The following is a 25,306-nucleotide window of genomic DNA, read 5'->3' on the forward strand; positions in this document are numbered from 1 at the left end:
TTCTATTGCCATCTCAGGGAGTTTTTCCTTGCCACTGTCGTTCTCGGCTTGCTCACCAGGGACGATCTAACAATTTTGATTCATACACATTCACATTCCATACAAACTTAAATAATTTTTTTGATTGTGTAAAGCTGCTTTGCGACAATGACAATTGCCCTATACAAATAAAATTATGAATTGAATTGACCTATTACAGAATAAATAAAACTAAATTCTGTACCACTACATGTTTAAAGGTTTAAATTAAACATTGTTAGTTACTGATTTGTAGCAGTCACATGTATTTGAGCTTCAATTCACAAAGGAGTCACACAGACATTGTAATAGAAAACTAGTTTTATTTTTTCCTGATTTTAAAACATCAGCCTGTGCATTTCACACATCACCCGCACTCGACTGGTTACAGAGAGTGTTTTTTTTTGGCTTCCTGAAATCACTAATACATCTCTGTTGCGCTAGGTGAAAAGGATAGCATCGGACAAAGGTAATATTAGCGAGAAAGAGAATACTGGGTGGTCCAGTCAGTCCTGCGATCTCCACACTTGTTTTATTTTTCCTCTGACAAACGGAATGCAGAGGAAATGGAAAACAAAGGTTTTGGAAAATAATAAGCAGACATTAATATGTATTTTTTTTATTTCTTCCCCTCGGGTAGCTCCTTGCTCTACACTCGCTTCATTCCTCGGGCCATGAGGCAGGCGAAGACGGTCATCACCATTTTGGGCTTGACTTCCACCAAGTCTTCAGGAAGTGCGTAGACGCGAGCACCGATCTTCCTGGCCATGGAGATGGCGTACCTGAAACCGGAAAACACATACGTGTGATAAGTGGCAAACTAAACAAAATATAATAACATACTTTTTAACTCAAAGCTTTGGAAAGTGAATGAAACACTTTAGGACAAAGTTTTAAAAAATGCTAGGTTTGCTACGTAACTCTTTTAAATTGTCTAAACCGAGTTTTTTAATGTATAAAAAAAACAGTGCAATGCACATTTGAAGTACCCTGCTGATTTAACAATTATTTAAAAACAGAAGTTAGGCAAAGAGGAACAATCACAGCTCAAATGATTGAAAACTGTTTAGTTTCAAATGTAAAAGGGAATTGAGCTGAATCAAATTATCTGACCCAAAAACACTGGAGATGGACAGACTGCCCTCATCAGCATTACACGCAACAGCACCAGTTAAAGTCACAGCAGGTTAGAAGAACATACTTGGCATTGTTGAGTTTCTCTTCATCGGTAAGGTCTTCAACCTTGAGCAAATCGTATCGAATCGAACCTGGCTGGATGGCATCAATCAGGTCCAACACTGGCAAGCTACTGCTTATGGATCCATCCTGCAGGAACCAGAGATCAGAGGGAACCATCACATCGCTGCACAGACTTTGCCAAATCATGTGATGTTTGTTCATAAGCATTGGCTAATCACATCATTTCAAAAGTTTTAACTTAAACAAATCTTTATTTGCGAGCTTAAATCACAATGGCTTCAAAGTACCCGAACCTCATTTTAGGCTCAAACCAACAAAAGCTCACAGTAAATGTTTTCTCAACACATGTACTGTAATAACGAAGGCAGGTTGGATTTGTTACCTTGAAACCTGAGATGGTGTTCTTTCCAGCTTGTGTGAGCATGTCGTTCACCCATTGGACGATGGTATCATCAGTTACCTTCTGGCCATCTCCAAGATCTTCCAGAATGTTCAGAGTGTACCTGAGGAACAGAGCCAAATTTACCAATTTAAAGAAGGCATATAATTAACAAGTCAAAGATTCAGCTCATTTGAGTAACTCAGCCTTTCGATGTTATAATAATCCTGTTAATGCTTAGGGATGTTCCTGATGCCAGGGATGGAAACACAGGATGTAAAGGATGAATAAGAGGAAGTGGGTGGATAGTGCTTTACCCTGTGTGCATGTTCCCTTGATGTTGCATAAGCAGCAGTTTAAAGAGATGCAGTTGACTGGCTGCATGTTTCTTAAATAAATAGGGGGAAAATTCCATCCAAAATCTTTTCAATTGACCAAAACATATAAATGTTTTCTCTCTGTCAGTACATTAACATGCACAGCTTGACTCTTCTTTGTCTTTCGGCTGTTCCCTTTCAGGGGTCGCCACAGCGAATCATCTGCCTCCATCTAACCCTATCCCCTGCATCCTCTTCTCTTACACCAACTAACTTTATGTCCTCTCTCACTGCATCCATAAATCTCCTCTTTGGTCTTTCTCTAGACCTTCTGCCTGGCAGTTCCAACCTCAGCATCCTTCTACCGATAAATTCACAATCTCTCCTCTGAACATGTCCAAACCACCTCAATCTGGCCTCTCTGACTTCATCTCCAAAACATCTAACATGGGCTGTCCCTCTGATTAACCTATTCTCGATCCTATCCATCCTTGTCACTCCCAAAGAGAACCTCAACAACTTCAGCTTTGCTACCTCTAGCTCTGCCTCCTGTCTTTTCTTGAGTGCCACTGTCTCTAAGCCGTAGAGCATTGCTGGTCTCACCACTGTCCTGTACACCTTTCCTTTTATTCTCGCTGATACTCTTTTATCACACAACACACCTGAAACTTTTCTCCACCCATTCCAACCTGCCTGTACCCGCCTCTTCACCTCCTTTTTACACTCTCCGTTGCTCTGGACAGTTAAACCTAAGTACTTAAAATCCTGCACCTTCTTTACCTCTGCTCCCTGTAGCCTCACCGTCCCTTTTAAGTTCCTCTCATTCACACACATGTATTCTGTCTTGCTGCGGCTAACCTTTATTCCTTTGCTTTCCAGAGCATACCTCAATCTCTCCAAATTTTCCTCCACCTGTTCCCTGCTCTCGCTACAAAGCACAATGTCATCTGCAAACGTCATAGTCCATGGAGACTCCTGTCTTACCTTATCTGTCATCCTGTCAATTACCAGAGCAAACAAAAAAGGGGTCAGAGCCGTCTCCAACTTGAACTCTTCTGTCACACCTACAGCACATCTCATCACAGTCTTACAGCTCTCATACATGTCCTGCACCACTCTAACATACTTCTCTGCCACTCCAGACTTCCTCATACAACAAGACTACACCAGGTTTTACCTGGGTTATTGTTCTTGTCCTGTTATACCAACAGGCAGGGGCATCAGTTTATTGACTGGATTATGTCAGATTCTGTTACGATAGGTAGCAATATGCCTCTTTTAGCTTGTTAGCATCATGCCCCCAGTTGACAAATTCTGTTACAAACCAAACACTCCACAAACAAGTTAGTAAGCATCAAACTGGATGTCATGTCCAGCAAGGAAAACTTTACAGCTCTGTACATTTTCGTATATGCTGTACGCTTTACTTTTTGTACAAATGAGATGCACTCTATTCCTCATGATCATTGTTAGTAGGTTCTTCCACCCTTATGTATTTTGATATGGACTTCTGGTTCAAAGCCCATGGTGGGAAAATGTGGAGCATGCTCAGAGCACCTGGGCTGATTTCTGTGTCTGGTTGAGCTAAACGTGTAGGAGCAGCTGGACTCCCAACTACATTATCTGTGTGTGCTGGTCCAACTTTCAGAAGTTGGATTTAGTACAATTTCAGTCAGACTAATACAACGTCATGTTAAAGCTCACCTCCTCATGAGTTGCCAAAGTAGAGCAAGAGTGAGTGTGCGGTTGCCCTCGTTCAGGTCCTGCCCAGCAATGCCCACCAGAGAAAACTTCGCCTCCTTCTTTCCCAGTTCCACTGCGTAGTTACAATTCTCCAGCTGCCAATCAACACCAGGCCAACAAACAGTGTGTGTGGAGGGGTAAGCATTATTGTAAAACATGTAATAAAATAATGATTAAAATCAATTAACAAAAAAAACCTTGCATTTAGAACCTTTATTGCATTGAAACAAGTGTAAACCCGTCCTCTTATAGACGACTCTGACCTCACCTTCTTCATGTTGCTGCCGAGTTTGGGATACGGAGGCTTGTTCACTCTGTCCCAATCTACAGGCACTTTGATCTTCTCATAGAGCTGGAAGATGACCAGAGCGTCGGCCAGGTCCCTGTAAGACACACATGTACGCAGAAACACACACTATTTATTCTTTATCCTTCTATTGTTTAGCTGATAGGTTGGTGGAAAAATTTGGTTTTCTTACCCGTAGAGATGGTTGACACGAGGATTGACTCCAAGGGAGTTCATCCAGTTACGGAAAGTGCGTTCCTCCCTGGTCTCTCCTGGTGAGGGAAATAAAAAACTATCAAAAACTAACGGATTTCACTAATTCAGTAAGTCTTCATCCTGATTAGAGTCACAGTGGACCCAAAGCCAGTCACAAGTTGGGAATACACCCTTACACTTAAACGCACTCACATTTACACCTCTAAGGGCCGGTTTGAGTCACTAAATCCATCCATAGGAGATGAGAGGAAGGGGAACATGTGACAATCCACACAAGAAGTACCCCAGGGTCAGGACTGAGACCCTCCTATCTGTCAGACAGCAACGCTACCTTCCACAGAGTCTTTTAATGCTCAAACATGTGCTAGATTTGTGCAGGAACGTACCCTCGATAGAGCTCCAGTCGATGTCCTGGTTCTCTGGCTTCTTCAGAGCAGGATATTTGTTGAAAAGGTTGGCCACGAATGCCAGGTTAAGCTTAGGATTTCCTCGCACGACATCGTTCGGCATGACAAACTGGCGACAGCCAAGGCGATCGGCCTGCTCCAGCATCAGATCTGCTCTCTTCAAGTCGTCCTTTTCCTGTAGAGAAACAGAGACGTCATATGATGGCTACAGCAGTCCAAGGACATGTTTATGTCACACAATCAGGACATGCAGGAGAGTCAGGGAAACTCTGTTTGCGGATCTTTAACCCCTATAGCGTTACCCTCAGTCCAGACAGGTCGATAGCGATGGGCGGGATGCCTTCTTCATCTCCCTTAGGAGCCACCTGGTCCAGGATGTTGTAGTAAGCCTTGGAATCCTGGAAGAAGAAATAACACATGCTTTTAATTATAAAATACTACACACACACACACAAAATTAACTCTATTGATTCAGTCCGGGCTAAAGAAATCAGCACAGGAATTGGGGAGTTCTGTAAAACTTCAGGAGTAAGCACGATTCAAAAACACATCTAAAGTTACAGAGAGATCAACAGTAACATTAAAACCAATAATTATGCCACCTTTCTGATAAATATTTTTTGCACTTTGTTACAATTGATGATTGCTGATCTTCAGAAAAAAGAATACCCCACAAGAGTGGTGTCATTTATCTTTTCCTGAAGCATGTATACATATTTTTGGCTGACTCTGTGTGCATATCTGGCAAAACTTGGTATCGGTGCTAAAAGTGAATTTTCAGACAGGATCAAATAACACCATTTTTCAAAAAAAAAAAATGCTTTTTATCTCCTGATCCATGCTTCGTTTTTGTAAGCATGCATAGACATTTATATTTTTTCATCAGATAAAAAGAAACACATTTGCTACATACAATTTCATGCCCTTTTATGTCTTTAGTGTCTGTAACTTTTTTTTATTCAAATCTTACAATAATCTTGTAATTTCCATGAAACTTGGCCAATTTAGATTTCACATAAAAAACATAAACATAAAAAAGTTTCTTTTTTTTTTCTTTTTTTTAATAAAAATGCAAAATTGACACTTTTGATTGTTTGGGGGGGTCATTAATTTTGCACAAAATATTTTAATTTTAGCGATAATTTTAGAGGTCATACGCTTCTAGAAGCTTACACCAATTTTAGTGTCAATACTAAATCTTTTGGAACACACACACACACTATACATAGTGTGTATATTTAAAGTACATGCATCATGTTTGTACCTTAATATCAGAGCTGAAATTGTTGATTTTCTGGCAGCCGGCCTGCTCCAGGTGGTAGTTGGCCCATCGCAGGAGCAGCTCTTCAGGGGAAAGCTTCATCAGATCCTCCAGACTCTCACCATCCCTCAGCAAAGCAATCAAGGCTACAGACACACACACACACACACACACACACACACACACAAACACACACAAATAGGCATGTGCTCATAGTCATGTAAACATCCTTTCATTATCTTTAACAGAAATTCTAGCTCATGTTAGTTAGATTGTCAGATTATCACACAAATAAAGTTTGTAGAACATGGACAAAAAAAACCTTTATTACAATTAAACAAGTGTGTGTGTGTGTGTGTGTGTGTGTGTGTGTTCATACCTTCGTTCCTGCTGATCTCAATATCAGCTAACAGGCCGATTTTGATGACCTGCCAGAGGAGACCGAGAACCAGATGTGGCCGGCCTTCCTTCAGGTCCACTGCTCCGATATTCACAACATGGCAACCGATAGCCGAGGAGGAGTTCAGGGCCAGGTTTAGATTTTCCTACAAACACACACGCTCAAGTTTTAACGATGGCCACAATAAAAAGTCCAGATACAGATTTAGACTTTATCAGTAAGTCAGAGAGGTGAGAGAAGGAATTTTCTTCTGTGTTACACCAGAAATTTGGTTTATACATCATATCAGTGTAGAGGGTCAAAGGAGGTCACACTCAGTGTGAGGATGATTGTAAATAAAAGTTCTGGTGTGAGCACATGATCTGGGGCCCGTTCTTCGTACGTCGCTTGACACATCCGAGATAAACTGACACATCTAAGATGAGATCATCGTGCTAATTACGATCCTGCTAATTCGGTTCTTCGAGCTCACCTGTTGTTGATGATTAGTATAGCTGGACTGAGTTGTCTAGGATTATTGCGAGTTCGTGCGTTGGTTTAAAAGGCGATATGCATCGACAGTAGAAACACCTGATCACAAACCCTTTGATTGGTTGACGAAATGGAAAAAGAGCGGCTCAACTTATTTTTGTAACATGGTTATGCGCTGAAATCTGTTATATGAAATATGTTCATATATAATATTTGATAGCGATTATGTGTGTGTGTGTTGGGGTCCATGGCAGGGGGCATTTACTTTTCTTTTTTTACGTGAGTCAGTCGTGCTTTTTAACCAATCAGATGTGACCTCGCCATTTCAACCAATAATAACCTGGCAGGAGCGCAGGCTAAATCCTGTTTACATGAAATAAACCTGCTCCCGAGCAGGTTCAAGCTTACGGATATGTTGCTATGACAACAAATGCTAGAAGCGCATCGAAGAACGAAACAATCCAAGATCAGGACAAATCCACAACAATCAAATCCAGCTAACTGAGTTAGCGACGTACGAAGAATGGACCCCTGGTCAAAATGAAACTGTGTATCTTAGATTGACAAGCAAACACTTAAAACATGCTAATCTAAACAAAAACACCTGGTGATGCAGTGGTGAAGCCCGGGTGATGCTGTAGCCTCTCGCAGCCGGGGGTCTGGAGAGACCTGATTGGCTGAGTGTGTGTGTGTGTGTGTGTGTGTGTGTGTGTGTGTGTGTGTGTTAGTACCTGGATGGTGAAAGGTGTGAGCCTCCTCTTATTGATGGTTCTCTCATTGATGGTGTCGGGGACGGACAAGTTAATCATTTTACCATAAAATAAAACAATATATTAATAATATAAGAATAATAATTACTTTTACTACTACTGTTTAATTATAAGTAAATAAATTAATTAATTAATAATTATTATTACACAATAAAGCTAAAGCGAGCTTCTTGGAAATTCCCACACTCCACTTTCTACATGAATGTGATATAGATTTTTTTCTCTGATTAGTGTTTCTGATCAAATGAATTCATTATAATTAAAATATATATATATGTTTGTGTGTGTGTGTGTGTGTGTGTGCGTGTGTGTGTGTGTGTGTGTGTGTGCGTGTGTGTACCAGAGCACAATGCCGTCTCCCACAGCTGTGAACAGGTCGTGTGAGCTCGGGTCCATGGGGAGGACGTGTTTACAGTCGGGGTCTTTCTCCAAGGCCTTGTTGATCCAGTTCACAAACGCCACCTTCTCCTCCTCTGCACACACACACACACACACACAGATCAATAACATATACTTAAATACAAATTGTTCATAGTTCCACAAGTATTAGCACCCATATCCTGATCTCTTGTCCTACACTGCTGTTTGTGTCCCACACCTGAGTACGAGTGCTGCGTGCCCGATTGCTCTGAAGTTCCTGCTATGGCACAGATCCCCTCCTTCTTGTTGATGGCTTTACGGAAAGTTTTGGCCACCTCTGAGCTCTTCAGCCCATGGAAGACCTGGAACGAGGGATGAGATGAACAAACTAATGAGCACAATATGAGCTTTACAAGTCAAAACAGCTCTCTGACTGTTCATCAATCAAGTCTAAGTATAAACTTGCTGGTCAACAACAAAAACAGTTTAAACACTAATATTTGTTGGAGCGACTTTAGCTTTACATTCAGCATGAATTCACTAATTCCACTATTTTAAAATCCTTATACAACAACACACTTTATCTTGTCCGGAGCTACTTTAATCTCTGTTCAGGATCTTGTGTTTATGGAGGCCCCTATTGGTCACATGAATTATATTATATTTATATAAAGAGGTTAGAATCCATGCACATGGATTCAGACTGATTATTACTATCATTTCTTTACTATATGATCTCTAAGGTGCTTTGTATGTATTCATGACAGGAGAGTCGAACCGCTCTGTAAAGCCCTCTTCTGCACATCCTGAATACTCAGTTTTGTTAAGGTCATTTTATTGCCCCATAACGTTACTGAGTCCAGACCTGAGTAACTGATCAACCCCAGATCATAACACTGTCTCTAGAGGCTTGTACAGTGGACACTATGCATGATGGGAGCATCGCTTCATGTCCTTCCCTTCTCACCCTGACACGCCCATCACTTCCAAATCCTCTTACTTTCTCAGAATTCTGTCTGTAAGTTCTTAAATACTTTCTTATTTAAATCTAAAGGTGTTTTTATGTTCTGTACAAGATGAGACATTATAAACAACTACGCCATACAGGGAGAAGTTTAAACTCATTCTTATTTACTTTTACAAACTCGTCGAATGTGATCTTGCCGTCATTGTCTTGGTCCATGGTCTGACTGAGCTGCTGGATGATTTCACGAATTCGGTATCCAGGCAGAGGAAGATTAGCCACTTTAAACAGCTCGTTCAGTTCATCTGTGCTGATGTAGCCGTTAGAGTCCAGATCTGGATAAAAGGTTCATAGAACAACAAGTAGAAGAAATCATCAGTGTTTGTTCATACATACAGTACATCACAGCACAGTGGAACTGGTTTCTTCTCATATTCCAGCATGTTGTGAAGCCGAGGTCAGATATGATACGGTGTCTTGGGGGCAGAAACACTTAAGATCCAAACATACTAAGCTTGGTGGTGCTGGGGCAGAACATCTGACCTGATCTGTAGTAACCCAGAGGCCTCTGAACGGGTGACCACCACTGCTTATGAGGGGGACCAGTCTGTGGCTAAAACGTTAATGCTCTGGGCTGCTGATCACAGGGTTATGGGGTTTAGGCCCCAACGCAACCAAGCTGCAAGTGATTCAAAGTCACACTAGAAGGTGATAATCAGTTTTACACCACATATTAAAAGCCTGTCTGTACAATGAAGATATTTGCAAAAGATTTTTGGGGGGATGTAAGCTGAGTAATAGAGACACATCAAGATGGTTTTTGGAGTGTTTGTCAGTTTGTCTGTGCAGCATCACATAACAACTACTGAACGAATTTTAATGGGGATTTCACAGGTGTATCTGGTCACGCTTGAGGTAACATATAGACCTTGTTTCATCGCAATTGATAAAATATGATAATTTGCAATTTAAATGGAAAATGCCGTCATATCATTAAAAAATACAAAAGCGACCTTAAAAAAATATCTCAAAATTCAACAGATGGCGCTGTACATTTTTTAATACGCACTTATGACTGTGCAATTAAATTCCACACGAATGAGGTCGCGGCCACAGATATTACAGGGCATATTCTCTCTCTCTCTCTCTCTCTCTCTCTCTCAGTCTGGGTCTCTATGTGCTCAGTAATGCAGAAGAGGGCAGATAGCAGTTTCCTCTGAGTGCAGAAGGAACAGCAGGTCATAAACATCCAGATGTCAGGCGTCACGTGACTCGGGGGAAGCACGTGTCAACATCTATCTGTTTAACTTCTGCAACATCTATCTGTTGTGTAATAAGGTAAAGCTGGCTGGTGGACAGAAATCTATAGGAAATACTGTATACTGTGATTTCTACATCTGAACTAGTTACACACATTTCCAAGTAAACAAGTCGTAACGAGAGAAAGTGTGGGTTCTAATGGGGCTGCAAAAGTTTCATAATTAATAGTTAATGATCAATAATTGATTTTTCATTGATAATTAAAGATTACAAGACGCATATTTTTCGGGGATTTTTTGTGTAAAGTTTCTTATAAAACTAGCAGCACAAATTCTAGCAAATTAGTTAGAATAAAGTCAAAGCAAAAAATAATGCTGATGAAAACACGACTCTTCTCTCTGTCTTCAAGCAAAAGTGAAGCTGTTAAAAATACAAATACTGTGCACGGTGTTCAGGAATTAAGAAAATGTTTAATTAAAAATGTAATTCTTAATTGCAGTTTATCAATTAGTCATTAATCATTAGTTTCCCTTGTTTTTACTACTGAAGCTACTAAAGGTAAGTGTCATGGGAGAATCAGGTTCAATTCAATTAAAATATCTAATATTCTAATTCTAAAATTTAAATAGCGTGTTTATTAGCGTTCATCACAAACAGATGTCATGTTAACAAAATCAAAGGAAAATTATGGACATACTTTAAAAATTATTTAGTGTTTGGAGAATACAGTATGTATAGATGGAGCTGATCAGATTGATCACCCTGCCTGTCATATAACGCTGCATTTGTCTTCTGTAAAAGATTTTGTAAAAGCAGATACTGCGGTACTGTATACTGACTAATGTTATATTTTAAGAACTCACTCACTCACTCACTCATCGTCTATACCGCTTTATTCTGTATTCAGGGTCACGGAGCCCTGGAGCTTATCCCAGGAGACTTAGGGCACGAGGCGGGGTACACCCTGGACAGTTTGCCAATCCATCGCAGTATTTTGAGAACTGAAACCTAAAAAGTGCCATAGCTGGAAGTTCCCGTTTCCTTTTATATTCTGCCACATAGCCAAAGATGTTCTGCCAACAACTATGAAGTCATTTCACTTCAACAGATTGAGCTGTAACTGTGTATCTGTGTACTGCAGGTATCTCCTGACTTACCGACTTTGCTGAAGGCCTCCCGCAGATCCTCCATCTCTTCATTTGAAATTGTTTCGGCCATCTTTTCTGTTGAACACATTAAACACATCAATGACTTTATAAAACATTACAACATGCTCATTATGAGTTACAGAATAAAGGAATAATGGAGTAACTCTGACCAACGAGAGGTCCAATAAGACTTCTGTGGTGTTAATGCTGTTATACACGACTTCATCCTAGAATTGTAGGGTACTGTATATATCACCAGAGTATGTGCACCACAAACCATCACAACCATGTATGGTTCTTCTCTAAACTGTAACCACAAGGTTTAATTACACAGAATATGTTTGTATGCTGTACCATTACAATGTTTCTAAGAACTTAAGAAAGCAAAACCCCTTGTCCAGCAAGACCAGTGTGAGGTTGAAGTCGGTGTGGAATAGCTCAAGGGTCTTGCACAGAGCTCTGACTGAACACAACCACTCTGAGACAAACTGGAGGATCCGCATCCTCCTCCTCATCCTGACTTTAGCTACCTGACGCTCCTGTAGATTGGTGAACGAAGACAAATCCCCACAGCCAGACTCCAATATCTAATGCAAAGCCTTCTCAGAAGAGAGGAGTGGAACGCATTATAAAACCAAGCGGGAAGTAAAGAAAATGTGTGTGATGGTTGGGGTGCACATACTTTTGGCCTTAAAGAACGATTAAACATGCAACATAAATAAAAGTCTAAAAAGCACTGATGTAAATCCATCATTCAAGGCAGAAGTTTAGTGGTTAGTCATGAGACGATGAGTAATGTGTGTGTGTGTGTGTGTGTGTGTGTGCTTCCGCTGCTCTTGCACATAGGTTTCTCAAGCTATGCAGCAAGCGTTTCATTTTCACACAGGGGAATTTTTCTTTCTTACCCAGCGATCAACAACCGCTCAGCAGTTTGAGGAAGTTCCGTCTTGACTGTTAGAGCCGTGTGTTACTGACCAGAGTGTCGCTCAGTGTAAATCTCAGGAGTTAAAGAGACTTTAACTGTGTAACATTAATGTTGGTTTCATTTCTGATTTATTCTCTTTTTGCTTGATATGTGTCGTTCTTCGGTTCTGCATTTGGATTAGAGTTATCGTTAAAGGTTAAAATCGTATTATTATAATAATATTCATGCAATATTACATACTGTTCAGATGCTACACTAAATGTAATCATAAAAGTGTGTAAGTTTAAAGTGGTAGGAAAAATGTTGGACTTTCTATGCCTGGAAGTTTCTGATTGTGAGTGTTTTAATGCAAAAAAAGTGACCGAATATAGTCGAATAGTCGAATACTATCTCTATAATAAGATTAGAATAAACCAAATATGAGGTTAATAAACTTGATTGTTACGAATGTCAGGCTTGAAATATGTAGAATAATCCTATGAGCAGATCATTTAGCAAATTATTTGTAGCAATAGATTAAGAATATTAAAGCCTAATAATGTCTAAAAAGTAAGTTTAATAAACTTTTGTTTGTTTTTGCCGTGTTTTTAGGATTCTTCGAACAAAGTGTTGGCCAACAACATGCCCAAAGTTAATGTTTAAAATAACTCATTAAAATTACAGTTTCATCACAGCAATTGTTGTTGCAATTTCTTTAGACTCAAGTCTAAGTCTAAAGATTTTTTATTTATTCATTTATGTTTGTGTGCTATTACCATTTCGGTTTCACACCCCGTTACACGACATTTCAAAGCAGCCAGCACAGGGACCTTTTTTTACATGATGCACATATTTGACACTTTGCTAAATGCACCCCCGCTCACCCCGATGAAGCGGATGGGGGGGGGGGGGTGTTGGGGGGTTGTAGCCTGACAAGTTCAGTCTGATTTCTCACAACCCAGCTTATTAACATTACCTCAGTTCTACATAAATAGACACATAGTGGGTTAGCGGTTAGCTCTGTCACCGCCACCTCCATCTCCACTTTGTGTGTGTGTGTGTGTGTGCGTGCATGTCCTCCTCATGCTCGGTACATTTCCTCCAAACGCATGCACTGACGTTTCCAAATTGCCTGAAGTTTGTGTGTGTGTATAAACCTCTAGGTTTAAAATTTTATACAGCTCTAACTACAGTTTAAATTCCCCATTAGAGCTGTAAGGAGTGCCATAAAACAGCCATGAACTCTATAGAAATCCAACCAGGTCCATTAAATTTTGCTGTGTATAATAAAACGCCTTCATGTACCAGCCCATTCCTATCAATTTCTGTTATATATCAGTAGCAGCGCTGGCTAGATTTTTTGCACTTTACCTGTGATCAGGTGTTCTTTTTTTTTTTAGGGTGTGGCTTGCCACTTTCGCTTTCTCAGAAGAGATGACCTTTTGACACTTATGTACACTCTATTAAATAAAGATGTTAGCATTATTTATAAAAAATAAATAATTAAATAAATAAAATAATAATCCTATGATTCAATATAGAAAAAGTATTATGTCGTTTATAGACTGTTTTAACTAGAAGACAAGAGTGCAAGTCCTGTAGTGTTTTGAGGATAATCTAGATGATTCTTACAGAACTGTTGACAAATGACAAACACTTCATCACCAATGAGTAATGCACTTTTCCACTGTGCAGTTTTGCACCTAACAAGTTCCTGTCAGCTTTGCAGAAACGTTTGCAGTCAGCAGGAGGATGTCTGCTCAAATCCTAAGAGCACGAACAGGAAGAATCATATAATTGAGGTTCTGCTCGATGAGCTCCTGCTGCTGCGAGAGAACCGTGCACACTGAGGGGTCTCCACAACAAACTTCAGCAAGCATGAAGGAGAAGTCTACTACTTTGCATGGGAGAGAAACGGACGGCATCATTTGAAAGCTAAAGGACTGGGCGCAGGAAGGAACAAGAACTCGGACATGTTCTAGTCTGATCATGATATTCACTAACTCAGTTTCTGTGGTTCCCTTTAAACATGATTCATCCCCTTTTAAGGAAGGTGGCAAAATATGTCACACACACACACACACACACACACACACACACACACACACACACACACACACACACACACACACACACACACACACACACACAGAGTGCCAAAGCAGAAGCGAAAGTTAGGGGTTCTGTTTCTCCACTGCTTCTCCAAAAAAAAAAAAAAAACACTCGCCTGAAGACCGTACTGGTCCTAACACACTGCATTTATAACATTAGTGACGTCATTTTCTTTTTTTGACATCTGTTGATGCTCAGACAAACTTATTACTGCAGGCTATAATCAGAGTTTAAAGTATATTCTAATGGTCACATGGTGTAAAGACTGAGATCTGTAGAGGAAACATAATACTACACATTACTGCCATAATGATATTTCACTTGGAGAGCATTAGCCACAGCTGTTAAAGTAGTGTGTATAGAGAGAGAGAGAGAGAGTTTGCACTGTAGGGAGACACACTAAGACGTTTAATGAACTTAAAGTGACGTGTCATTCTTTTGGTTTAATTTATGCCTGATGCTTGGTTTGGTTTGAGTTAAAGAACTTCCGGGTGATTTCCGTTTCCGGACTCCATAGCAACCGTCTTAAAAACTGTTTGACTAGAAGTGTTGTGATATCACATTACAATAAAAAAAACAAAGCATTTAGGATCTCAAAGTTCGTATTTATGTTATAGTCGACTTATTTAAAGGGTGTTCAGAAAGTTCAGTAAAAAACAAATAATTTTCAAATAATATATCGGGTTGCCAGATTTGCATCCTGTTTCCGTTCATGCAACGTGTTAACTCCTCATGGGGCCTTTTTAAAGAGTTGTTAGCGACCGACCTCCTTTATTTGTAAATGGAGATTAATTCCAGTGCTGTAGCACTTATTGTGTGTTCATATGCAAATCTTCTTCCTTTTCATTACCACATTTGTATTCATCCATAACTGATCAGATTAAAAAAAGAAGACATTTTGCATACTGTATACTCGATAAACCTGAGGCACCATGGCGCTTTTCTTTTTTCCCCTTTTTTTCTCCTACAATCAGGTCACCTTAATAAAAGTCAATTTTCCTAATCCTGCTCACTGCGTTTAATGAAATGCAAGAAAAGTTGTGGGTTATGTTGTGCAGAAGAGCAGCACTGTTTAACAGAGCCTGAAAGAGATTAACTCGAGTTCCAGAGGACCGAGGCGCTGTAGGACGGCCCGGTCTTATCATTAATATCTCAGTTCAGAATACCTAAGTGTTCTGTCTTCTTCACAACCTACTTCAAGATAATTACAAGCACTACATCACACCTTAAGTCTGCCTTCTAACAAAGTGCATAACACTTCACTGTAATGACACATTAAGTGTATAATTTAACTGTGAAGAGTTATACATTAAAAGCTGTTCTATTAGATGTTTCACACTTTTTCATACAATTCCACCTCTGAGACAAAAGGACGGCGCCAATGATCAACTTCATTGCCGTCACTGCCTTCATGGCTCTGATAAAGAACGTAGAGGAGATACATGTCGAGAGAGCAGTGAGCTTAACCACAACTTCCTGTTGCACTCTGACTGCACAGCAAAGCTTTAACTTCTACTTTATACTGCTCATTGGCACACACACACACACACACACACACACACACACACACACACACACACACAATATGTTGTCAAGAAGTATTAAATAATCGATTGTGTGTGTGTGTGTGTGTGTGTGTGTGTGTGTGTGTGTGTGTATCTTACATGTGCTCATTACCAAATATAATTGATGAGGCCGAGGCCTTTATGACCTTTGCATGAAGTCAGACTGATGTAAACGTTCATTGTAAAAAAGAGAAATAAAATCAGCTGTATAATACGACGACTCTGACGACATAACGGAGAGAAAGTTAAAAACACACTCAGTGGTTGATAATCCATGCACCGTTACTGACCTATGCATGGTCTCTCAAGATTTCCCTGATCACACACACACCCAACACCTATATGCGTATATACATACATGCGTAGTTACATACATAGATACACACAAACGTTAATTTAGATGTAATTCAATTCTTACCTGAGAAAGGTAAGCGTGAGTCTCTTTCTCGCTCTTTCTCTCTCTGCTATACACGAGCAGTGTGCAGAGCAGCGAGGAACGACAGATCTATTCAAATGAGAGAGGAAGGAAGTGACAATCGAGCGAAAACAGGAACGTTGCTCGTCATGGCTTTATAAGGCAATCTGCAAGGCAAAGGTAAAGGACTTTCAAAAAATGTCACCGCTTTAAGTCAGGGCCTCTGGACGAAGGCCCTCATGATGGGCGGTAATGCTTCACAAGACCTTACCTTAGAAGGCTACGAGGTTTCTTTTTGTTCAACAAAAGATTCATTTAAAAAACTGCTTTGGAGTAAAAATTTTTTGAAATTCTGTATTTGCCATGTGACTTGCTTTAAAACGAGAACTACAGGCCAAGCCTCCATACACAGACGTTACACACACAGATGGACGTTATAAAGGTCCTATTCCTGTGCAGACGGTGTGTATGAGATTTAAGGAATCTTCTGCTCTCAGAAGGACATAACAGCCAACACCAGCTGATATGAGAAGCATTTATTAATGTGTGCTGGATTCATTATTATAAACACAGCATTAGACACATCTGAGTCACAAATGTACCGCAGCGCTGTTGAATTCTCGTATCTGATTGGTCAGACTATCAGAAATGATTAACCATAGGTTTATATTAAGGCACTCATTTTAATACTGTATTAGTAACTCTCATACAGGAATTCACACATTCTATAGCTGATTTTAAAGCGTGTCATTTAACTATAAAAAAAAAAAAAAAAAAGACAGAAGACTTCAGGAGTTAGCTTGGTTATGGGTTATCCATGGCTTTAAATGACAATATTCAGAACACTTCTTAAGACACTTTAACTATTTATTAATAATTGAATGTACAGTATTCAGATTATAATCATTGGCATCTTGTCCTTGATTATTTTCCTATAACACCACACCACTGCGTGATTATTTAAAAAAAAAAAAAATTATAACAAATTGAAAACAGAGTGTTTCTTGTGTTAGGTCTAATACTCCCTCTGCCCTTGAATAGGTTAGATGTTTTCTCCGCTCCAACGTCATGCTTCTTAACAAAGTGATGGAGTTTGTTTTAGAAAGTTTAGATCCAGAACAAGTAACGAGAAACACGTATACAGTGGTACAAACGCCTCGCCTCAAGGTTTTAGGTTAAGAACTGAAATTTTGCGAGAAATTCGCCTCACCATATGAGGCATTTTTTGCATACGGCCGAACGAACCGAACCCTGGCTAAAGTTACCTGTTTTAGTGGAGTTAAGTTTACATACATAAGTTATTGATCATACAGCACCGCGTGTAGCAAGAGGAAAAGGGAGCCGCTTTCACTTTGGGTTTTAAAGCATCTGGTGCCAAGAGGAATCATAATTAAAGGTTAAGTGAGGTTTAATGTTTATTTATTTTATATTTTACCTCAGTTACATCTCTTTTCTCAATGTTCTGATTGTTTTATATGAAAAATATGATGTTGGAAATTGGTAATAATTTTGGGCGGCTGAAACTTTACAATACAACAATAAATTACAATACTTAATATAATACAAACTGAGTTTATAAAAATATTAGATCCTGTCTGTACAGAAAAGTTTCAGAGAAACAGGAGTGAATTGAGGCCAATCTGGCAACCCGTTATACATCGTTCCGTTTATTTCAGGTTTAACTTTAAACAGAGCGAGTCTCATCCACAAGACCATAAAGAAATTAATGATAAAAATAAAGGAGTAACTTTTTAAATTCAATTTGGAATAAATAAGAGGTGTAACACAACTCTATAAAGCGCTTCTGAAGACACTTGGCAACGGTTGCTATGGCTTCCGGAAACAAACCCGGAAGTCAGTGTCAGTCTCTCAGTGTCCAGGGTGTGGATCAGTGTCAGGTGGAGAAAAGAACAAAACTAAACAAAACACAAGACAACTGTCCAAAATTAAGTTCCTTTCTAGTATTATTGAATTAATTACTTAGTTAATATTATTATTTAATAAATAATTATTTCCATTCCAATAATTCCTATATTATAAGATATAACTGTTTATATTACAATAATTAGTATAGATATGTTATCCTTATTACCATTAATCAGGTTATGTGCATTTTATTCATCCTTCAGGAACCAGAGAATGTCTTCTTGAGACGTCCAGCTTCTGAGGAGACCACGCCCCCCTAAAGACACACCTTCACACTGTGAGTTATCAGACACCACGCCCCCCTAAAGACACGCTTTCACACTGTGAGTTATCAGAGGCCACGCCCCCCTAAAGACACGCTTTCACACTGTGAGTTATCAGACACCACGCCCCCCTAAAGACACGCTTTCACACTGTGAGTTATCAGAGGCCACGCCCCCCTAAAGACACGCCTTCACACTGTGAGTTATCAGAGGCCACGCCCCCCTAAAGACACGCCTTCACACTGTGAGTTATCAGAGACCACGCCCTCCCAAAGACACACCTTCACACTGTGAGTTATCAGACACCACACCCCCTAAAGACACGCCTTCACACTGTGAGTTATCAGAGACCACGCCCCCCTAAAGACACGCCTTCACACTGTGAGTTATCAGAGACCACGCCCTCCCAAAGACACGCCTTCACACTGTGAGTTATCAGAGACCACGCCCCCCTAAAGACACGCCTTCACACTGTGAGTTATCAGAGACCACGCCCTCCCAAAGACACGCCTTCACACTGTGAGTTATCAGAGACCACGCCCTCCCAAAGACACGCCTTCATACTGTGAGTTATCAGAGACCACGCCCTCCTAAAGAGATACTGTAAGTTATCAGCAGTGTTTATGTTCATCAGACACGTACAGACGTTATAGGGTCGTAACCCTGCGCTGGTAATGTGTATGAGATTTCAGAAATCTTCTGAAGTCCAGTTCAGGATGTAACAGTTAACGGAAGCTGATATGAGAAATGCTTATTAATGAATTCATCATAAACACAGCATTAGATACGTCCAAGTCACAAATACACCGCAGCGCTGTTAAATTCTCGTATCTGATTGGTCAGAATGTCAGCAATGATTAACCCTAGTTTAATTATACTACTGTATTATTAATTCTCTTACGGAGATTTACAGAATCTGATTAAAAAACAAGTGTTGTTTAAAAAAGAAAAATGAGTGGAGTTAGCTTGCTTATGGGTTATTCATGGCATTAAATAAAAATATAAATAAAAGTCATTAATAATGATTCACACTGCGAGTTACCAGCAGTGTTTATTTTCATTAGACACGTCTATTATCACATCACTGCTCAATCTCACATTTATTAAAATGCTCCTTCTTTGAGTTCCCCTTGTAATCCACCCAAAGTTCCCGTCTTGAGGGTTGCTCAGGGACTTTCTCAGCTTGAGTGATGTTTTTCTTTGACCTGAATAGTGCTCAATCTGCATCGTCCTCTCTAGCCTTAACACTTTAAAGGCTTAAAGATACTGTGAAATAGATTATTACTTTCTTTTGAAACATAAGGTGTAGTAATGTAGCTAAATGTAGAGCAAAAAACCCCAGCAGTGATTAAAATGATAGTGATGAATCATGTTCATGTTCTTCCTTATCCTGAAGCGAGTGAACAGCATCAGCTTGGTAAAGCTCCTCTGCTAATGGACTTGTACAAATTGCTTAATAATCTGCAGCCGCATGTTTCAAAACCCACTAGATGGAGCTTCATAGTGCAGATGTTCTGAAGTGTCCTTCAAAACCACCTCAAGACCTAAAGAACTCTACAGTCATGTTAAGTCGATGCAGTCAACTGCACTTGAGGACATAAGAGTGGCTAGCACTGTCACCTTGCTCCTCCAGGGTCTGGGTTCGATTCCCACCTCGGGCGTGCATGCATGGAGTTTGCATGTTCTCCCCATGCTTGGTGAGTTTCCTGCAAAGACATGCAGGTGACTGATTGGAGTTTCCAAATTGTGTGTGTGTGTGTGTGCCCACCCTGTGATGGATTGGCACCCCATCCACTCCTGGGATTGGCTCCAGGACCCCCGCAACCCTGTATACAGGACAAGCAGTATATTCAATGAATGAATGAATGAATGAACATAAGAAAGGGATGTAGATAATCTGTCATCTTAGATGTTTCTTGTGCTCCTCACAGGTACAAGAGCGAATACTATTCCTTCACAACTCCAAGAAGAGGAAAATGAGTGTGGTAACCATGACAACGCTCCTCCACACTATAATAGCCTTCTGTCTTCACTCCGGGATTTCCTCCCTGTTGAATTTCCCATCATGCCTTACCAAATCATCAACTCCTTCCCTTCCCGACCTCCAAAAGTCAACCACAAATCCCTCACTTTAGATTTTCTGACAGACGACCCTCGTTACACACGGCCTCCCCCGGACTTCCTGCTTCCCACAGGGTCAGAGAGTGGTCCAGGCCAGACCAGCCAATCAGAAACGCAGGGGGTCCAGTACCTGTCACGGTGCAACTACAGGAAGTTCGTGGACCACTTCCTGTCTGAGCTGCATGACGGAAGGCAGAGAGAGGTGGCGAGACAGGTTCTGAGGTGTGAGCAGCTGCTGCAGGTAGAGCGCAGGGTCCCGCAGTGGCAGAGTGTGTGCGGTAACACACACACACACACACACACACACACACACACACGCAGAATACACTAGAATACTGACAAAAGGAGGAACACAAACAGCTGGTGGCTCTGTGTGTGTGTGTGTGTGTGTGTGTGTGTGTGTGTGTGTGTGTATGTGTGTGTGTGTGTGTGTGTCCATCCAGAGTCGGCCGCAGCGGATAGGGTACGGCTGTGTGTGAGGCATCAGAGAGATGACAAACTTTTGTATACAGCGGATGAGACACAAGCTGACACGGACCCAGGCAAGACACGAACACTCACACACACACACACACGCATGCACACACGCATACACACACACAGTCAGTGCAAACACTCCAGGCATGCAATGTGTCTGGTGTCTTTTTATTAGACAATAAATAAAGTTTTAAGTTACAAAGTGTCAGTTAATGTCATGTGAACGTTATGAAGTCTGGTCTCTCGTGTCTCTTCCTCAGTTGTCCTGAGCTTCCAGGGTGGTGTGTGTCGGTCACACTCCCCTTCCCTCGCTCCCATCAGCCCATCTGAACATGCGGTGGGGGAGTGCCTCAAGAAAGGCGGCTCCAACCTCAACCTCAAGGTGTGTGTGTGTGTGAAGGAGAGATAGGAAAGCTCCTTCCTGTTGCGTCCGGTCGGTGCTCAGGTCTGCTTTAGTTCATTGTACTTCAGTGCCGTGTATCAGCGAGCTCCATCTCTGTTTTGGGAAATGAAGAGAAATAGAGGAAGTGCAGCACTTCTGCACGCTCTGCTTTCACTTCACTCTCACACCAACAACGAGAGTCTGTCTTTAGCCCTTTTGTTTGCGTGGAGAATTGGACGTATCCATGTGTTTAATGATCCGAGACGGGTTTAAAGACACATTGTTGATTGTTTCCTCACGTCATGTGTGTGTGTGTGTGTGTTTGTGTGTGCTCCCGCAGGCTCATTTTATACACCAGCTACCTGACCTGTCTCCTCTTATTGCGACTCTGTGCTACCTAAACCTTTCCTTTAATGATTTCAGTTTGTTTCCTGTAAAGGTGAGTCAGATTTTTTAGACGAAAAAAAATTGTTTATCTTTCTGCGAGAATGCATTAATATATGCAGTGTGAAGAGGACGTACATAACAATAACAAAATATATTAAAAATATTTTTTTTGTCATGTTGGCTCCATCGTCCCTTTACGCTGGCCTCTTTGTTCCATTCCCGCTCTCGTTTCCTTCCCCGCGGTGTGTCAGGTGTGTGAGCTGATGAAACTGGAGGTGCTGAAGCTGAGAGACAACCCGATTGAGGAAATCCCAGCCGAGATCCACCTCAAGACGCTGGTGATCTCATTCTGCAAACTCACTGCTCTGCCGTCTCAGTAATCGCAACACACACGCACATACATAAATATACACACATTTACAGTAAATATGAAAACGGAAGTAAACTGATCAAGTGCTACATCTATGATGCCATTTTAAAATATGGATCCTGAGAATCAGTGGTGAAGAGACACGACAGAGAAGACATGGTTAAAGTGCAATGTAAGCTTGAAGCAGGAGAAGATGAGCGAGGTTGGCAGAAGGAGAAATAAATATCACCGCTGTCACCCTATAATGAACCTGTTATTACAAGCAAGAGAAATGATAAAAGCATGAACATGGAATTCCATCTCTCCTCTGATTTTAAGAATAAAGTATCACCTCAAAAATCAAGGGTCCAAGAAGCAGAATTTCACCTCGTGTCCCAACTCAGGGGTTAGCTCCGAGGTTCCAGTGACCCTGTACAGGATCAGCGCTGTAGACAATTAATGAATACATGAAGTTTAGCTTTTAAACAGCCTATATGAAATATACACTGTACACCACTGTCCATATTTGAGTTTAAAGCAAATACCATAACGGCGGTACTTCGGCATACAAACACCGCGCCTTGCAAATTTTTGCCTTAAGAACTTTTCAAGAAATTTCCCTCAGCATCCGAAGCATTTTCTACATACGCGACTGAGCTGAGCTGAACTGCAGTTACGCCTACAGTATATCTAGGAGCTGGTGGAAAGCCAAGCATAGCAAGTTTACATCATTTTTTCTGTTTTTTTTTTTTGCATTTTGTGTAAGACTAAGTGAAGACGTAGCACCATGGGTCCCAAGAATGTTATTAAGGACGGTAGCAAGAAGAAAAGGGAGCCGCTTTCGGTTTGGTTTTCAAAGCATCCGGTGCCGAGAGGAATCATAAATTAAGGTTAAGTGAGGTTTAATATTTACTTATTTCAGATTTTAATAATGTACATGTCTACTCTCAATGTTTTGATTGTTTTTATATGCAAAAATATGATTATAGTGTTGGAAATTGGTCAAATTGTTAATGTTTTTGGGTGGCTGGAACGGATTATCTGCATTTACATTATTTTCTATGAGACAATGTGTTTCACAGTGCAAAATTTCACCTTAAGAACTCGCCTCCGGAACGGATTCAACTCGTATGCAGAGGTAACACTGTACATTATTTAACTAATACAAATACAACTCTGTGTGTGCTGTTTTAAAGATTGTCCTCTGCCAAAATTTGTAAGGAACAGTTTGTACAGATTAAAAGTTCCCACACCGACTATGGGGAAAAAAGCACTAAAAGGCTTGAACCTATGAGAGAAAGTATCAAAATAAAGTAAAATTAAATTAAATACTTCGATCTTTTTAACACTTGTGTGCATTTCTGACAACTACATCAATCTACGTGCAGTACACAGAACATTGTATGATAAACCTGGTGAAGGATTATACACTTGGCTCCAGTAGTCCACCCTGAACACTGCCGCACTGCGCTCCACAATAGAATAATTCTACATTCTTCACTGTAAACAGGGTCAAAAATAATCAGCTCATTAATTCATTTTTAAAATATGCACACTTTGCACATTCGTCATAATTCTTAAATAACAGTATTGTGTGTGTTTTGTAGGTTATACCACCTGCCCTTGCTGCAGCACCTGGACATCTCACACAACATCATTAGCCATCTGAGTGACGACATCAGGAACCTCAGGTGGAAAACACAGTCAGATAAAAGAAAGCTCTGGATATTTATTGCACTCGTCTTCCTTTTTATTCTTGTAGAGTTAGAAGCCAAAGCTCATCTGTTTCACTGCACATGTTCAGCTGATCCTCCTTCAGCTTGCATCAGTGTCAGGTTCTGACCACAGCACGGGTTCGGCTGAGACTCCTGAGGGTTGTTTATAAACTCCAGCCCCTGGTTTATTCATGGCAACACCAACAAAACCCCCAACACATAATCACACACACAGGTTTCAGTTCCACTGCTACTGCATGTTCCTAATAAACTGGCCAGTGAGAGTCTTTTTAGTGGAGGTGACCTCTGAGTAGAAATCAAGATAATTAGTTATACCACAAATAGTAGTGCATGTCAGACGTCTCCTTACATACGGTACACACACCTGCAGTATACAGTGCCTTGCAAAAGTATTCACACCCGTTGAACTTTCCCACATTTTGTCATGTAACAGCCACAAACAGAAACGTATTGTGTTGAGATTTTATGTGACGGACCAACACACAGCGGCACATACAGTAACTGTAAAGTGGAAGGAAAATGAGTACTCTATAGAAGCACCTTTTACTGTAATTATAGTCGCAGGTCCTTTTTGGTCTGTCTCTAAAGGTGTGGCGTGCATTTACAGTTATATATATAATAATATAAGATAAAACCTGTAGCAGTTAGTGAACAGATGTTTTTTTTTGTGTGTGTGTGTGTGTGTGTGTGTGTGTAGATCACTGCGATATTTAAACATACAGGGAAATCAGTTGACGGATCTACCAGCTGGCCTGCTTCGTCTCCCTCTCACTCATCTAAAACTAGACATGGGTGGAACACACTCACGGCTGTCACAGCAGAACACACACTCTCACCAGGTACACAAACACACACACATATTCAGTACACAATAAAGTACACAATAAAACACGCAAAAAAATGCGAATGCTGCATTTGTAACCTGTCAGACATTGATTTTATAATTTCTTATATTATGTCTGTGCCTGTTTGTGGGTCATTGCCTTTGTGTAACCTTTAACCTCCGTCTCTGTTTCAGACATGCCCTGTGTGCCTGTAGCCGCTCACTCTGCCCAGCTTTCTCTATTAATTTATTTACATTTTAACAGTGTGTTTAATTTGTTTCTCTCCTCCGAAATTTAAATATATAATAAAATAATAATTGTATACCAATGCTAGTCATGTGCATTCTTATAGTGCCCCCTTGTGGCCATAAACAAATGCTTATACACAGTAGCAGGAAAGCACTGATCGTAAGGATTTCTGCACCTCATTTTTTTTTTTGGGCCGCGATAAAGAACATCATGTTTCCTGATCTAGCACACCGATATTAGATGTTGTTGAGGCACATCCGTGCTTCTTTAATACGGTTGAATGACTGATGTTTCATCCGTATTCTGAGCAACAAGCGAGCTTCTCTCATGCATGAACCTACTCCTGCACTGACGTGGCTCCTCACCTGAATGGTGTGGTTTATCTGGTGGTCCGAT

At 40.5% G+C, this 25,306-nt stretch overlaps 1 protein-coding gene and 1 long non-coding RNA gene across 3 annotated transcripts; one reads left to right on the forward strand and one right to left on the reverse strand.

Annotated features, from left to right (window-relative positions):
* Positions 1-321: 321 nt before the first annotated feature.
* lcp1 (lymphocyte cytosolic protein 1 (L-plastin)) lies at positions 322-16,346 on the reverse strand. Its single transcript, XM_053496099.1, has 16 exons — positions 16,200-16,346; positions 11,210-11,275; positions 8,964-9,127; positions 8,067-8,190; positions 7,809-7,941; positions 7,430-7,511; positions 6,207-6,372; positions 5,831-5,973; positions 4,869-4,964; positions 4,546-4,741; positions 4,137-4,215; positions 3,926-4,040; positions 3,619-3,752; positions 1,601-1,721; positions 1,220-1,344; positions 322-800 (listed from the first exon to the last, which is right to left on the reverse strand). Exons 2-16 carry the CDS (start codon positions 11,268-11,270, stop codon positions 668-670), a joined length of 1,872 nt encoding a protein of 623 aa, XP_053352074.1. The 5' UTR covers positions 11,271-11,275; positions 16,200-16,346; the 3' UTR covers positions 322-667.
* Positions 16,347-22,071: 5,725 nt separating this feature from the next.
* Positions 22,072-24,954, forward strand: LOC128523914 (uncharacterized). 2 transcript variants are annotated; one of them, XR_008360471.1, is made up of 5 exons: positions 22,072-22,128; positions 22,868-22,991; positions 23,709-23,792; positions 24,535-24,676; positions 24,856-24,954. It is a non-coding gene; the product is annotated as an uncharacterized LOC128523914 (long non-coding RNA). The 2 variants fall into 2 exon arrangements; XR_008360472.1 differs by lacking the exon at positions 22,868-22,991.
* The last annotated feature ends 352 nt before the right edge of the window (positions 24,955-25,306 follow it).

Source organism: Clarias gariepinus, chromosome 5 (assembly GCF_024256425.1).
Source record: "Clarias gariepinus isolate MV-2021 ecotype Netherlands chromosome 5, CGAR_prim_01v2, whole genome shotgun sequence".
Taxonomy (NCBI): domain Eukaryota; kingdom Metazoa; phylum Chordata; class Actinopteri; order Siluriformes; family Clariidae; genus Clarias; species Clarias gariepinus.

What these genes read in the sequence shown, in the direction of transcription:
- lcp1 (XM_053496099.1), bottom strand. Translation starts at nt 11,270, where the DNA reads ATGGCCGAAACAATTTCAAATGAAGAGATGGAGGATCTGCGGGAGGCC. An exon ending in GGAGGCCTTCAGCAAAGTCG is followed by an intron (nt 9,128 to 11,209) that starts GTAAGTCAGGAG and finishes CCTTTTATCCAG; the next exon opens with ATCTGGACTCTAACGGCTAC. An exon ending in CATTCGACGAGTTTGTAAAA is followed by an intron (nt 8,191 to 8,963) that starts GTAAATAAGAAT and finishes CCCTCGTTCCAG; the next exon opens with GTCTTCCATGGGCTGAAGAG.